We start from the raw sequence: 16,954 nt of genomic DNA on the forward strand, positions 1-16,954 counted from the left end.
TTGTTGTTTCTTTTAATATAAGAAATAGTTTAAATTTTCTCCATGGTTTTCTGCCTCTCTTACTGATTCTTTTCATCCAGTCTGAATGTCTAGAACTTTGAAAGGTGAACGATTCACTCTTAACTTTCATTGCAGGATTCTTTCTACTAATCCAGGTACTTGTTGAAGTGCTGAATAGTTTCTTGGGGAAAGATGTCAAGGACCAGTTTCAGTTCATAGACTGGTGAGCAGAGATTGTGCAGTGCAGAATAGCCAGGCCCCTCGGTTAGCCTAAGGTTGTTCATAGTCCATCTCATCTTGTTTCCTCTTTGTATCTTAATTATTCATCTTTTTCCCTTTTTTTCGTTGTTCCAATGGTTTACATACATGGTTGTTTTGGAGTGTTGTTAGAAACACGTGCCAACTCCTACAAGTGCTCAATGGACACTTGCTGTTGAGTGCTTTAAAAAGATGTTTCAGTTAGAGTTTATTTACAAAATGGGCCTTGATAGAAAACTGACCTTGTTTTAATGTTTTAATTGTTTTTCAGGCATAAGATGCACATTTTTTCTGCTGGGAATGAGATGTTCTTGGGTTCTTACAACTTTATGAAGAGACTCATGTGTTGTGCTGTTGAGAAATTTGTTGCGAAGTTTGAAGACATTTCAGATAACAGGTTGTTTTGGTTTCTGAAGTAAAAGTGGGGAGGCACTCTATTTTGTGAAAGGAGGAAGGACTCAGGCCAGAAAACTTGTATGCTATGGTTAACTGGTTCCCAGCCTCCGGGAATGTTGTTTTCCAAGGTGTAAAACTTACTCAGCATCAGGATAAGGGATAACGACTCTATGGATATACAGAATCCTTCACCATGGTAAAACTCGCTAACCCGCTGTATACCGAGTGGATTTTGGAGGCCATCAAAAAAGTGAAGAAGCAGAAACAGCGTCCTTCGGAAGAAAGGATATGCAATGCAGTGTCTTCATCCCATGGCTTGGATCGTAAAACTGTTTTAGAACAATTGGAGTTGAGTGTCAAAGATGGAACGATTTTGAAAGTCTCAAATAAAGGACTCAATTCCTATAAAGATCCTGATAATCCTGGGCGAATAGCACTTCCTAAACCTCGAAACCATGGGAAATTGGATAATAAACAAAATGTAGACTGGAATAAACTGATCAAGCGGGCAGTCGAGGGCTTAGCAGAGTCCGGTGGCTCAACTTTGAAGAGCATTGAACGTTTTTTGAAAGGTCAGAAGGACGTGTCTGCATTATTTGGAGGCGGTGCCGCCTCTGGCTTTCACCAGCAGTTACGATTGGCTATTAAACGTGCCGTTGGCCACGGCAGACTCCTTAAAGATGGACCTCTTTATCGGCTCAACACTAAGGCGACCAATGTGGATGGGAAAGAGAGCTGTGAGTCTCTTTCCTCTTTACCTCCAGTGTCACTCCTTCCACATGAAAAGGATAAGGTAAGAATGGGGTATGCATCTGTGTTCACAGAGCTGATGATGTGGCCACATTTCTAGGAAGTTAAATAGAAGTTACATTTGGTGTTTGCGGACATTTGTGGAACGATCACCTCTTGTTTTTTATTTGTGAGTTCTAGGTGTGAGAACTCAGTAGTTGCTAATTGTTCTGATACTTTGAAATATTCAATGCCTAAGATTCAAGTGTAGAGTATTGATCTACCTAGAAGAACATTTTTAGATTAGAATTGAAAAGTGGCATACAACTTTAAAACTGTTACAGAGAAGCTCTTGTAATACTTAACTGCTGCAATTTATGAGCAGGAAAATGCTGGAAACTCTTAAGAACCTATCATCTTTCTTTTTTCCATTTTCTTTCAGATTATCAGACAGGAATGAGGCTGATTGTCCTGACCATAGTAGTGGCGAGGCAGATTTAGTGATTCTTATTTTTGCTGTTTGTATTCTAACTTTTTGTCATGTATAAATTTTTGCGTATGATGAAGTCCTGAATGTTACTATTGATGACAGGTGTAGCTGCATGGATCAGGAATACAATATCCTATATTAGTAAAGTTCTGGGGAGTTGGGAGTCTTGCTACACAAATGGTATACCGTAAGTGCTGTGTATTTTATGCTTTTAATTTGTGCAGTTGAAAGTATGTGTTCTTCACAGTAAATTTTGGCCTTAGATAGTCAGGGATGAGGAGAGTTTTGTTTTGTTAGGAGCTCTTTTTCACATTGACCTAGTGTCTTAGCTGTGAATTTATTTTAAGTGTTCTGAATTGTAGTTTTGTGGAGAGTGGTAGTATTTTAAGTTGTTTCACACCTTAGGGTACACTAGTAACATCTTCATTTTGCTTAAGATCATAGAGGCTACTTCTAGGATGATAAGATTGTAAAGTTAACATTGAGTGTATTTAAAAATATTTGAGATTTGATCTAAATTCATTGCAGTTAATAACCCATCAGTAGATTTTTGTTTAAATAGCAACTGAAAATTAACAGTATTTTTTTTCTTTTTAGATGAAGTTTTTAGAGATCTATTTTACAGTTCAATTTTCCTTGTAAACTTTGAAATAGAAGTATTATATTACTGTTATTATCCTTAAAATGATTTTGATGGAGTCATGAATTGATACAGTCCCATTCATAAATTGGTTCTGTATCATTTGAGCATTTGTTAAAGGTGTGTATTAAAAATTCAAGGTGGACAATGACCAAATTCTACTATCAGTGTTTATCTGTGAGAACTATTTTTTGATCACATATGACTGAAGTTAAATGAAATACGATTGATTCAAACAACTGTTATCAAATGATCTACAGATTCACGGCATGGAAACAGGAAATAATTTATAGTTTAGAATGAATTCAGTGTCATATCTGTGAATTGGGTATTATACATTCTTGTTAGAACACCTGGGTATTTGTGTTTATTATAATTTCCCTTACTTGAATAAGATACTTTAATTTTAAAAAATATTGGCCATACATAAAATGTCAGTTGTACATATTTTTTAAAGGTAGTCAGTATATAGTACAATGTAGGACAAATCTGAGTTCTCTCACCCTGGGATACTACTTTTGAAAGGGACTTTGAGAACCATCTAATCCAACAATCCTTATTTTGCAGCTGAGCTGAGATCTTTGCATTAAGAAAAAAAAAGTTTAATCCAGTAGAGATCTGCTGATTTGCTTTGGTTGGAACTATATCTTTGGTTACGTAACTTTAATATATGGTGTTCTTAACTGAAGTAACTAAATTTGGAGTGTGCATTTGGGAAAATTGAGTTTCATTGAGTAACTTCCATATATTTGTACTGGTCTGATTGGAAACCAGATTTCATGATATCTGCGAAATTAGAGTTAATAAGATCTGTTACATATTTTTGAATGGAGTCTTATTTTCAGTGGTGACTTTCCCCAAAGATATGAAAAGCTCAGATTCAAAATCATTACAGTGAACCCTAGGGCAAGGAATTATTCCTCCTTTGAACAGATTATAGTCTGTTCCTTTTATTGTATTTAACTACTTACTTCTTTTTTAAAACTATCCAATCAATTCTCGTATGGAATCGATTGATTTGTTGTTATGAACGTAGATAATCTCAAAAAAAAATTATCCTGAGTGTATTTGACAGTGGTGGAGACAGGAAAGTGCATGCCCCTAGTAGTTTCACTTTCAGACGTGCATTAATTCAGTAACTGGCTATTGAGCGCCTACTGTGGGCCAGGAGCTCTGCTCGGAGCTGAAAGAGTGTCATGGTCTGGAGAACGCACATACGTCTGTCTACTGGTCTGCTTAGCCGTGGGGTGAGAGAGGAAGTTCCTCTTTACTTTTTTTTTTTTAATATCAATTCTGACTTTTGATTTTGTGTGTGTGCGCGCGCACGTGTGTGTGATATTAAGGTTTGGAAGGAACTGTATGTTAGATTTTCAGCAACTGCGTGATTCTTGTTTTGCTCTTTTTGGTGAGATAGCTGTGTAGAAATATTTTTAAGAGTTTTTGTGAAGACACTGATAAATAGGAGAATCTGAAGATAAATCTGTGATTTTAAAGTTTTATCCATGTTATAAGGGAAATTTCTGTGCTAGCTTTAGGCTGTGGTAGTTTATGATGAGTTTATTTAACTTAATGATAAATATTTTATACTCTGTGCCAGGCATCACTTTATAGCTGTACATGTATTAACTCATTTAATCCTCATACAGCTCAATGAGAGAGGTACTGTTATTTAACAGATGAAGAAACTGAGGCATAAAAGAGGTTCAGTAACTTGTTCAAGTCACAAAAGTATTAGGTGGCAGAGCTAGGCTTTGAACTTGATCAGTCTGGCTCAGGAGTTGGTAGCAGCTATACCTGCTGCCTCTCGGGGGTTGTTATGTATAATGCCTGTCACTGCGCTCAAGTACAGGATTGTAATGTCCTTGGTGTTAACTTCATAGCGCATTCTCTAATTGTAATAGGACACGCCCCCCCTTCCCCTTTCCTATTTGCATCCCTTTTTTCTCTTCCTATCATAGAATTCTAAAATTTGCTTTGAACCAGTGGTAAGAATGTATCAGAAACCAAAGATTATGAATAATCTAGTTTTGTATACCTGAGGTCTATAAATTTAAAAATTAGTTTGGTCTGCATGATATTTTATTTTTTTCTTAAAAATATTTTCTTTGTTTATTAATTTTCATTTTGAGTGTCACTGAAGCCTTCTAATTTGTAGTTTGAAATTGGTTGCGTGGCGATATTTTATTTTTTTCTTAAAAATATTTTCTTTGTTTATTAATTTTCATTTTGAGTGTCACTGAAGCCTTCTAATTTGTAGTTTGAAATTGGTTGCGTGGCTATAATAGCGTGCTTTCATCTGAGACAAAATATTGCTTTCCCTTGAATTGTGGGATATAGGTGAGGGTGATAGCGTGTAACTGGTGTAAATAAAAACTTCCTCCTTGCAAATTTCTTTCTTTTTGAAATATAGACATTACTGTAAGGTAATTTGTTCATTTACTTCATTTATTCATTATTCATTAATTAAGCATTTAGATACCTACCATGAACAGTGCATTAGGATTTAGGTCCTGTTGGAGATTAAGGCTGACAGCATAGAAATGTGAAACTTTTTTGCAATTCTTTTTTTAGTTTATGAAATACAATTTTTATTCTTTTTACATTCATTACGTTTCCATAACAATGAGATATTGTGGATCTCTGAGAAAGAATGGGATATTTCTTGGGTGGGGCTAATTATTATTTGAGATTGTAATGGCCCAGGTCAAAGAATTACTTTAGACCTGAGTCTTGGAAGGATCTGTTTCCCTTTCAGGAATAATTTTCACCTTCATTTCAAATTTCTGGGTTCATTTTACACACTCATAGAATAATTTACTGGCACATCTGTAGTTTATGTTCCGTATTACTAGTCCAGAAAACTATTATGGTAATCAGTCAAATCAGGAGAGTATTGTTGGTCTGTGGAGTATTGTTGAACAGAATTATATTTTGCTGAAGCATTCTAATTGGAAAGGGAAGAGAAGGTATTTTCAGCCTAGTGTTATTGTTTAGGTTATTACTCAGGTGACTTGGAGCAGAAAGAACAAATGATAAATCACTAGCCTTCTAATACAAGTTACATCTCAATTCAGTTAACTCTTAGTAGAGTCCAAATTATTTTGTGTTACTGGAATTTGGTATTTTAAATTCATAGAATAAATGGGGCTTTGACAGCAACTTTCGTTTTTGATATAGAAATGCTGATGAGAATGGAAATACGTTTTCAAGTTACTGAGAGTTAAGAATGATAGTTTTGATTTAGCTATTTGAAAATGGCCTTTATAGTAAAATTGTTTCACATTTTATATGTTAGAATGGTGGTATGATAAAGTTGTTTATAAACGTAAGCTTAGTAATGTCATTTTCATATGTTGTTGCTATGATACTTTATAGTAATTGTGCTATTAAATTCAGGGGTGTGTTGACTGCTTGACAGAACAATTGTTTACTTACAAACACACATGCACCCACACGCACCAAAAATCCTGAAAGCAAAAGATGCTTCATAAAAGTTGAGAATAGATAAATTAGTAGAAAAAACTGGAAAAAGTTCTCAATTTAAAGTATATTTTAAGAGTCCTTATGAGAGCATACAAGCAAGTGTATTTTATAGTATAGTTATTAGGAAACTTTTGAAGTTGCAAGTTTTAATTCTTACATTGTAGGGGAGGGAATGGAGGATATCAGCTGCATCAGTCTCTAAGTAAAGAAGGATTATTTCAGAGAAAGTTTTCCTAACCATAAGAAGTTGACTTTCTTTTTCAAGTAATGGCAAGAACACAATGACATGAATAACGTAGATTTTTGTAATGTTACTGAGTTTGCAACTGATTGAGCTCAGTAATTATATTTTCTTATGTTATAATTAATTACATTGATTATGATCACAATTGATTTTACATTTCTTACATCATTGTTTGAACCATTTTTTGATGACTGTTAAATGTTCTGGATCCTGAAGAGAAGCTGGCTGGAAATAAAACTTGTTACTAACAACTCATTGAGGTGAATTAAGAATAAATGTGGTTAGTATAAATTGACATTGTCTAGCAGATCTGTTCTTATTAAAAAAAACACACAGAAATTTAAAAATAACTCAGGCAAGGATATATTTCTAATGCAGTATTTGTTTAAATACAGTTGACCGTACAGATACGTTTTTGGTCTTCTAGTTGGCCTATGAGCTCTGTGTGTTTTGGTAATTTTCAGCCCATGACCCACCTGGGAAGAAAACTTGAGCTACTAAAGCAGCCTTTGATTTAGCCATTGCTAATCAAAGCTTGTATACCCAGCCAGTGCGCACGACCTGAACATTCTTCTTACATTTACAGTTGCTAGCACTTTGCTCTTTCTTGGGCCAGCTTCTAATAAAGTGAGGAAATAAAGTGAGGGAATTAATGAATGAAGTCATCAGATACTACAAATTGCTTCGGGAAAAGAGCCCTAGATGATCTAGCCATCTTGACCTCTTTCTTTGCCCTGTATCAGGAGACCAAGGGAATGAAAGCAGTTGCTTATAGAAACCTATTAATAGCTAACATTTGTTAAGGCCTGACCGTGTGTTGGGCACTGTTGTGAGCGCTTTAACATGTACTTTCTTATTGAAGTCTCAAAAGAACTTTACATGGTTAAGTTTTATAGGCATAATATATTTATATAATAGCTATTTAATAATATAAGTTTTCATTATGGCTTCTCATAAAACACCAAATGGAAAATAAGTGTATGCAAAATACATTATCTTTCTTCTTATTCTGCTGCCTGTTTTTTATTCAACTCATCCTGACACATGGGCCATCCTGTTTTACATTACACTTACTGATAATACTATGAAAGCAAATAGATAACAGGAACTGTTCGATGAATCTGGGGAAAAAATGTATCATTCCAGGCCTCTTGAGGTCGTAAGACTCTCCTTCATGCTTTTTCCCTTTCTGTTTAGAATACTGCAGAAGTATATTTACACTGACATGGTTCTTAGCTACGTGAGAGGACTGAATCTGGGTGCCAAGTTTGCTGGTTAAAACAGAACTGAAAATATTTTTTCCTAGTGAACTGCGAAAGGTCTTTTAAAGGGATGATAAATACTTTTTACGCTCTGATCTAAAAAATTTAAAAAACCGAATAGATGTTACATATTGGAATTAATTAAGGGCCTCATTCTGGTAAAGTTGTTTACCAGTTGTCTACTCAGGGGTGGAGTCAGTTCACAAAGGATCTGCAGCAGATGAATTAAACGAACAGCGACTTCACCCTTCTGCTTTTCCCAGCTGGAGTAGGATTAGGACTCATTCAGCTGCAGCTGGTTCCCAGGAAAACCTAGGCTGTTTCTTCTGGTTTTTTCCTTTGACAGGAAAGTCATAGTTTCCAACAGATGGCTTTCATCAGCACTGTACATAACTCTGTAAATTCAAGTCCAGAGAATTACTTTCAGCTTCATTAGGGAACAGGTGAAGAAGAGACAGTTCGTAGTATGGCACTATTTGGTTTGGGTTGAAATTAAGCATGGAGATTATAGGAGTGTAGCACTTAGATTTGCAGAATGCCATTCTGGGTCAAAGTAGTTTTTAACTGCTAGGAATTAAAGAAAAAGACCTGCTTAAAAAAAAATAAGTCTGGTTTCAGTGTTGATTAATGTCTATTTTATAGTTGGATTATATTATGCTTACAAATTATAGATAAATTTTTAGGAAAAAAGAATAGAATTGTTTGCATTTTGTAGAATGTTGAGCCAGTAGCAATCTTGGATAATAGTGATTCTAATCTTATTTCACAAATAGAGAAACAGAGGGCCAGAGAGATTTAAGTGTCTTGTTCAGTGCCACATAGCAAGCTGATCACATCTGGGAGAAGTGGTTGGGCCCTTCTTGGTTCTGTGCTTTTTTTCATTAGGCTGTAGTACTGCTTTATAGCATTAGAGAGCAAGTATTATTAGTGTATAAAATAATGTTAGAAGTCGTTTCCTTAATGGAAACCATAGAATAAACCCTGGTGTAGAGAATTTTGGTGGTTTTTGTAAACCACAAGTATGTAAATCTGCTTGTTTCGGTGTTTGAAGATAGCTAGCTGTATATACATCCTAGAAAGTCGAGACTTTTTTTTTCTTGGAAAAGACTGCTTTCTTATGGCCTGAATTAGAAAGTCTTCCTACGTTTTAAATAAATATTAGAAGAATGTGTTAAACTACCTTAATGCCAGAAGGAAAAATACTTCTTGAGTTTTGGGGGGAAAAAGTCCACTTACAGTTAAGTTTGATTTTCAGAAAGTCTCCAACACAGATGGTGTCTAAGTGACTTAGGTAGTTGGTTCAAACTTAAAATGTTTAAGACTGAGATAGAAGGGTATAAGCTTTTCTATTAATTAATGAAGTAATTCTCCTTAAAGGCATTAAATATGGGTGGCCTAGGAGTATACAGTTTCCACTCATTTTTATGTATATGTAATATCTTGGTTCTGGGTGATTTTGTAATGCCAGTAAACAAACCTTACAGGGAAGGCAGCAGTAGGTCATGTTTTTTTGTTGTTTTTGTTTTTTTCTTCTTTAGTAGTGGGACTCCCCCCACCCCCCACTTTTTTTTTTTTTTTGGTCTTTATGATTAATAGTTCGTCTTTGCATTGCTTTTACTTTGTCATAAAAGTTAGCAAATACATTAGAAAGTGGCAAATAAAGGTTAAGATTGGGGGCAGTTACTTATAAAATAATTGGATAGAATAGTATGGCACTATTTGCTTTAGGGTTGAAATTAAGCATAGAGATTACAGGAGTCCAGCACTTAGATTTGCAGTAGGTGGTTTAAAAATTATTGGTAAAATTTGTTAAGGAGAAAATGACTGCTGTAGAAAGACAATCTGGCAGCTAAAAACTTAAAATTTTTGTATGTGTGAAAGAAGACAGCTGATTCCTTTACCTTTTGTGCGGAAGACATGGGTTCCAGGTAAGTGGGGTCCTTACCATGCTTGTACTGTGGGCTGCTGTTTCCTCCAGGGGATTGTGAGCTGTAGTTGCCCTAAGAGCTGTTGTTCAGTGTCGGTTTTCAGTCCTTTTGGCTTAGTGGAGTGCAGGTTTTTCTTTTTTTTTAGTCATTGGCTGCAGCGAAGCATTTAACTCCTGAGTTTTCAAGAACCTGTAAGAGAACTCTTGGAAACATTATTACATTTCTTGGTGTGTCTTGAGTGGGATGCTGTGCTTTCATAGTCTCCCAGCTTTTCTCTCCAGGACATCTTCAGATGGCTGATAGAGTTTAGATCCTCTTTCACCATTTTCCTGCTTTAGTTATTTCATGTATTCTTATGCCAGTCAGTTTTCCTTTAATTCTGTAACATAAATCTAAAGTCCTGTTCTTTCTAAAGCAGTGGTTCTTGACAGTAAATCCACTTTAGAATTGCCAAACCAGCTGAATTAGACTCTAGCAGTGGGGCCCAGATTTCAGTTCGTTTGTTTGTTTTTTAAAGTCTCCACGTGCATCTGATATATGGCCTGGGTTGAGAACGGGCTCAGAACCAGCATGGCCTGTCAGGGGAGCTGGCTGAGAGAGTCAGGGGACAGTTATCTAGTAATTAGAATTCAGACCAGTACCCGAAGCAACACCCTTCACACTTACTCTCGTGAACACACTTTGAACCCAGGACAGTGTACTTCTGGAAACCTTCATTTTGTTCTGTCCCACTCCCTAATTTTCCACCATTCTCCTCACTCCTGCTGCACCTGCTCTTTTATCTCATCAAGGCCTCGTATGGTGTGTGGTTAGAAGACGTTTCCCTATGTGATTCTGATGGGTGGCCCCTTCCCACCATGAATGCTTTTCTCCTAATTGCTTGACTGAAGGTTTATCACTTCAGTTACTCGCTTTTCTCTTGCATCTAATTGGCAGACCCCAACCTTGACATTAAGCCAACCATTCTCTCCCTGATCCTCTAAGGGTCTGTATTATCATTTTGAAGAAAATTGCACAAACCATGTGGTGGTGTGCCACTTACAAATTTGTGGCTTCTAATCTCAGCTCTGCCCTCTGCTTAGGGATGTATGTCTGTGTCTGCAGTCTGTTTTTTCTGCAGCAGCCCTTTTGCTTTTCTCATTTTCAGCCGACACTCCCATATCCTACTTCATAGAATAGACTCCATCCAGCCATATGAGCTCATCCAACTTTACCCTCCCGTACTAACTCAGACACATCTGTACTTATTTACCTCCCTTTGCTGCCCTTTAGAGGACATGAAAGAAGTCACCTGTCTAGAGGTAGCATCTCCGTTCATGTGTAGGATCCTTTTCTCTCCTGTCTTAGGGGCCTTCTTCCACCAGTGGTGTTCTAGTCTTTTCACTCTTTGCCTCTTAGCAGGGGCAAGTCTCTCCCATCACACTAGAATAAAAACAAACAAAAAACACTGCTCCAGATCCTTCTCTCCATCTACACACCCTGTCTTTTCCCCTTCATTTTGGAACTCCTTGAAAAAAAGTCTGTATTTCTGCCCTATCTGTTGCAACCTGGCCTTTGGCCCTGGAACACCATTTGAAACAGCTCTCGTGGACTGTTTTCAGTCTTTATCTTAAGACCTCTCAGCAGCATTTAGTACTTGGACACCATTCTCTCTTCCCTTGGCCTCTGGGGTCATTCTTTCCTAGGTGTCTTCCCTGATTCCTCCCATCTTTCTGGTAATTCTTTTTCAGTTTACTGGCATTTTATCTTCTGCCTGTATCTTAAATGTTGGATTTCCTAAGATTCTGTTCTTTGTCTACTTATTTTTATCTTCCTAAGTTATCTCTAGACTTAACTTCTCTATTCTGATGACTCTAAATTCATATCTTAGTCCAGATCTCTTTTTTTGAGCTCTGGACTTGTATACCCCGCTGTGTAGTGTCTTACTTACCTCAGTCCGTGCCAATTCATGGTGACCCAGATGGAGTTCATCACCCTCCTCCAGCTTGCCCTTTTGGTTTCTTACTGTGATGAGGCATTGCTGTTGACTCTAATTCCTAAAACAGAAACTTTGGTGTCATCTTCTGCACCTCACTCGCACCTCTTCTGGATTCAATTCTAGTCCATCCCCAGTCTTTTCTCTTCCACTTCTGTATCATCTCTTAATCACCCTCTTATCCATGCCAGCCACTGCTCTCTTGGTGCTGGTCCCCATCATTTCTCTCCTGATTTACTGTAGCAGCTTCCTCACTTGTTTTCCTTCCTCCAGTATCATCTGCCTCCAGTCCACATGATTGCCAAGAATGATCTTATTAAGAAGCAATTAAGAACACAGGTTCCAGAACCAGACCATCTAGGTTTGCACATCACTTGGCACTACTCGCTTTATGACCGTGGGTAATTTGCTTAATCTTTCTTTGCCACATTTCTTTCTGTAAAACGGGAATAATACAGTGCCTGTCTCATAATGAAGATTTATGTTAGTATGATGGAGCTTTGGCGATGATGGAATGTCCTGTATCTGTGCTCAGTGCAATAGCACTAGTCATACGTGGCTCTTGAGCTCACGAAATGTGGCTGGTAGACTGTAGAACTGAATTTTAAATTTTATTTAATTAATTTAATTGAAATAGCCACATATGGCTAGTTGCTGTTGTACTGAGCGACATGTAAGTCCAGTGCTCTATAAATGTTAGCTATTATTACCGTCTTTCTAAAATACTCCCTTCTCTGCTTAAGAGCATTCAATGTCAAATTCTGTGGTGTAGTATATGTGATTTTTACCCCCCTTCACCTCATGTGTAGCTCCAAACTTGTCTGCTCCTCCTCCTCCATATGCCCTCTACCTTCCACGATACCAGTTGGCAGAGTGTGGTCCTAGGACCAGAAGTAGCAGTAACGTCACTGGAAAACTTGTTTGAAGTGCAAATTCTTGGGCCAAATTCTGGGCCTACTGAGTCGAACTAGGGGTAGGGCCCAGTGACTGATACATTAACAAACCCTCCAGTCGGTTCTGGTGCATGCTGAGGTTTGAGAAGCACCACACGTTCTGCGTGGAGTTCCTTAGACCCACCTTGTTTTCTCTTGCACCTGTGTTTTTGTCCTGTCAGGAATCCTTCCTCTCCTTCACATTTAGCCCTTATTTAACCTTGAAGATTTAGCTTGGGCACATCTGTTTCTTCCTTGGCACCCATCTCACTTCCAGGCTGACTCAGAGAGCTCCCTCCAGGCCCCAGGTGTCCTGCACATTCCTCCATCCTAGCCTGTTTTACATTGTATTGTTGCTCTAGCCTGTCTCTCTTACTCGATAGTGACCTTAGGTCTGCTTTTCATCTTTGTACCCCGGCCGTCTAGTGCAGTGTCTGGTGCTTTGCAAGTATTTATGGGACATCTTCAGGTGCCAGCACAGTGATTGGGTCCCAAATGAAGGAGATACAGTCTCTGTAACTGACACACTCAGTGATGAGCGCTCAGAGTGGGTAAAACAGTGCTGTGGCAACACAGAAGAGGGGGTGGGGAAAGTTAGGGAAGCCTCAGAGGAAGTCACATGTGAGAGGTTAGTGAGCGGGGAAGCAAATGGGTGGGGTGGGAAAGAGCATGGTTCCTGCAGAGGGAACTGCATGTACAAAGGCCTAGAAGCAAAACATTGTAGGCCCATAATAAATGTTTACTTAAGTATGGAGAAAAAACCAAATCATGTCTGACTTTTAGATCTTGGTTTTGAAGTCATTACCCTCCCCAGCATTAGTTAGCATTTTACATGTTTTTGCATTTTTAAAGCAGGTTTTACACTTGATATCATGCTTTCTTTGAGCTGATGGTTAAAGGTATGACAGAGTAACCTCCAAGCCAGCAGGATACATTTATCTTTTTCTCCCCTCCCACCACCCCCCCTTTTTTTTTTTCTTTTTTTTGCCTTTTAATGGTAGAAGAAAGAATTTGTTTTATCTGAAGAATTATTCTACAGGGCAAGTAACACAGCAGTGGTAGCAGAGGTAAACACATTCCTTTCATTGCATAAGAATAGGCCAAGATTTTAAAGCGAGCACCTTCAAATTTAGGGCATTGAGAAAAGCACATCATTAGGAAGGCTGAGAGGCGGCCAGTGCGACAAGCACACCTGTTGTGACTTCTGCAGCCTGTCTGTATTGCCCTTTGGGCCCTTGTTGCTGCCCCCCTAGGCTTCCTGGTGTTCTCATTAAGCCTGCATTGTGAGGGCATCAAGGCCTTGGTTGAGGTGCTGTGTGGGCTCCCTTGTCGTAGCTGTTGAATACCTGCTTCAGTCTGTGTGGGGCTTTATGTATGTACTTTTCAGTAAAAACTTCACCTTTTACTCTCTTTGAATGCTTTACAAGTGGGTTGCCTCCATTATCTACTAACTTTAAGGAACAATAAAAAACAATTTTATTTCTGGTAACTTCACCTAAGCAGAGAACTCTTAACTTCAGCCAGGAAAGCTAGGGAAGGAAAAAGAAAGTCTTTTTCCCTAAAACTTTGTGTAGGTGTTAATGACATGTTTTTGAAGTGTTCCACAGGTTTTAAAGAATTTTGCTTTCACATATTTTCTTTTGATGAAGTACTTGTAGTAAGGTAGGCAGTCGCCATGCTGTGGTGGCCAGGTTTTACTGATGCAGAATTGCATGGTTAGTTAAGGGAATAAATAGAACTAGAACCCAGGTTTCTTAAGCAACATTAGGCTGCCTCTGGTTCATGAAAATGACAAGCATTGAAAAAAAGTGGGTGCTGCTTTAGTGTGTATTACATACATATGTTAAACCATTTATCAGATCATGTGTGTTATTAATCCTTGTGTCCAGGTCTTGGCACATTGTAAGATGCTCAGAAAATGTTTGTTGAATGGAAGCTCTCAGGTTTAAACTGGAAGAGGGGATGATAGAAAACAAGTTTTGCTTTTTTAAATTATTAACTCTGTTAGTAAAATTAGAAGCAGAACCATTTATCCTCTCAAAATATATAGATAAAAAGGGAGATCGTTTCAGATGTTTGTGCAAGTTTGACACCTCAGCTGAAAAATACCATTTGCTACTTCCTTCAAGGTAATATTTTTTCTCTGTTACCCATATAGTAATTTTAAAAGTTTAAGAAATTGTATTTTCCCAAGGATAATACATTCATTAGTATATACAGTTCAAAAAGTACAAATGAGAATTTCTTGAAAAATATCTTCTAACCCTTGTTCCCTGGCTAGCCGATTCCCCTCCTGGGAGGCAGCTGGTGAGTTTTGTTTCTTTTTCACCTTTCAGAGAGATTCTGTGTGTATATAAGCAATCACTTTATAGATGCGTTTTTCCTTTTGCCTTTTTTCCCCACAGTTGATAACATCTTAACATACTGTTTTGCACCCTACTTTTTTTTTTTCCTCCTCACTTAGCGATATATCTGAAGTGTATTCCATATCAACACATAAGGCTTGGTGGTATTTCCGTGTGTGGGTGTACCATGATTTATATAGCCAGCCCCTTGTTGATGGACATTTGTTTCCAGTTTTTTTGTGATTACAAACGTTACTCAGCTAAATAATCTCCGTTATGTATTGTTTTACTTATAAGTTCCTAGAATTAGAATAATTGGACATAGAATGTATCTTTGTAATTTTGGTATTTCTGAATTTCTCTCCATAGAGATTCACCCTCCGTGTATGAGAGTACTTGTTTCCCTACACCCTTGGCAATGTGGTTTTATCAAAACTTTGATCTCTGGTGGTCTGCTGAGTGACAAATCAGCATTCATTTTTGACTCCGTTCTTTCGCTCTGATTGGAGTGTGCTCTTCCAGCCTAGTGACCAGAGATAACTTCTGATCTGTATTTCTACTACTAGGCTGTCTTAAGCCTAATTACTTAAAAACATACAATTCTTAGAGGTACTCAAAAATTTGTTGGTTTTTTTTTTAAACTGTTACTATGTTACTTTAAGAAATATCTTGGTCTTTTTGCTGGATCTCTCTTGTAAACAGTGGCTTATACTGATAGATTTCTATCCTGCGGAGTGAGGCACCCCCTCACCCCTCAAATAAAAAGCCTGTTGCTGTCTACTGGTGGCAAGGAAACTCTGTTTTACCGATGGTATGGTATGACCTTGTTTGTCAGTCTTTTTAAGTGCACATAATGTAGTACTTGTATTTGAAAACTTAACATAATTTTGAATGAATATTGTATACTAGATATTATATTTAGGTCACAACCACCTTTAAAGGAAGATTGTCTATTTTATAGAAGAAACAAAGGCTCATAGAGGTCAAGTGATTTGCCCAAGGTTGTATAGCTTTAATATACATGCTGGAGTGGAGAGGCTGGTGGAGTGGCCAAAAGAAAAAAGCACTGTGAATTCAGAGTTTAGATAAACTGAAACTCTGGTAAATTGGTGCAGTCATTTAAAGTACTCCCTGAATTGTTATAACATTAATTCTGATTAGTTTGGGGCTTATATTTAAGAGTGCTTATCTCAGCCTCATCATTTACTTTTTGTTTGATCTTTAAATTACTTTGCTCTCCATGAGCTTCGGTTCCTTTTCCATAATAGAGAAGTAATAGAACCTGATCACCCAGTGCACCAAGCGGCTGCCTATTGAAGATTGTTTCATGCCAGAGCAGGTCATAGCTCCAGTGATTTTTTTTTTTAAGCCTTTGTCTTCAAAAATAAACAGCAGGAAGTAGTGATTTCCCTCTCCTTTCTCTAGTAAAACAACAAAACAAAACCAAACAAATAATTTATTAACCCACAAAATATTGCCATCATATTTTGAAGACTGAAGTTTTCATGAACATGTATCAGTTTTTACAGGACACTGAAGCAGACATCTAGACAGCTTCAAAAGCATTTTTCATATACTCTGTAGTCCATTTAAGTTAGGATGGATGTTCTCTGGTCGTATTCTTTTGAAACAGGCAAAATGTTTGACAGTCCCCCATTTGGCCCTATGTTTTAAGTAACAGTATTTCTCTCTCCTCCCAGTAAAAGAACAGCAACAACCCCCCCACCCCCGCAAATACGCCCTTTGTTCAAGTTGTCAAAATAGGCCTTTATTTAGTATCTTGAGGTTCAAGATTAAAGATGAAGCCTAAGAGCTGTTCTTTTTCCCCATGCAAAGCTGCCTGGCCCATAGTGAGACCAAAACTAAGGGCTTTAATATAATTAAGCGCTATATTGGATAGCACTGCTTCTCAAATTTTCATCTGGGGATCTTTAAAATGTGGTGATACTCTGCTCTCAGTCATGTGGGAAAGCCAGGGAAGTAAGAACAATAAGATACGAAGCTGTGATGGGTCGTAAGTCCAGGGAGCTCTGAGAATTTAAGTACAAAACCTGCTTTTTAAACAGATTTATGAAGATACTGAAACTAGGTTGTCTGATGTATTGACATCTAAGTTCCCAATGGGTGTAAAGTAGAATTCTGATTGAATTGTTTGTCGATCTAAAACAGATGTTGGCAAACTTTTTTTCTTTTCGTTTTTTTTTTTTTGTAGAGGACCAGGTAGTAAATATTTTAGGCTTTGCAGGCCTTACAGCCTCTGACCTAATTACTC

At 37.6% G+C, this 16,954-nt stretch overlaps 1 protein-coding gene across 1 annotated transcript in view; it reads left to right on the top strand.

Annotated features, from left to right (window-relative positions):
• KAT6A (lysine acetyltransferase 6A) overlaps positions 1-16,954 on the top strand; it is a 97,196-nt gene that overhangs the window by 2,112 nt on the left and 78,130 nt on the right. The window contains exon 2 of the mRNA XM_064477425.1: positions 530-1,447. Within this exon, the coding sequence (XP_064333495.1) occupies positions 848-1,447 (600 nt within the window). The 5' untranslated portion in view covers positions 530-847. The remainder of the gene's footprint in view (positions 1-529; positions 1,448-16,954) is intronic.

Source organism: Camelus dromedarius, chromosome 22 (genome assembly GCF_036321535.1).
Source record: "Camelus dromedarius isolate mCamDro1 chromosome 22, mCamDro1.pat, whole genome shotgun sequence".
NCBI classification, from domain to species: Eukaryota; Metazoa; Chordata; class Mammalia; order Artiodactyla; family Camelidae; genus Camelus; species Camelus dromedarius.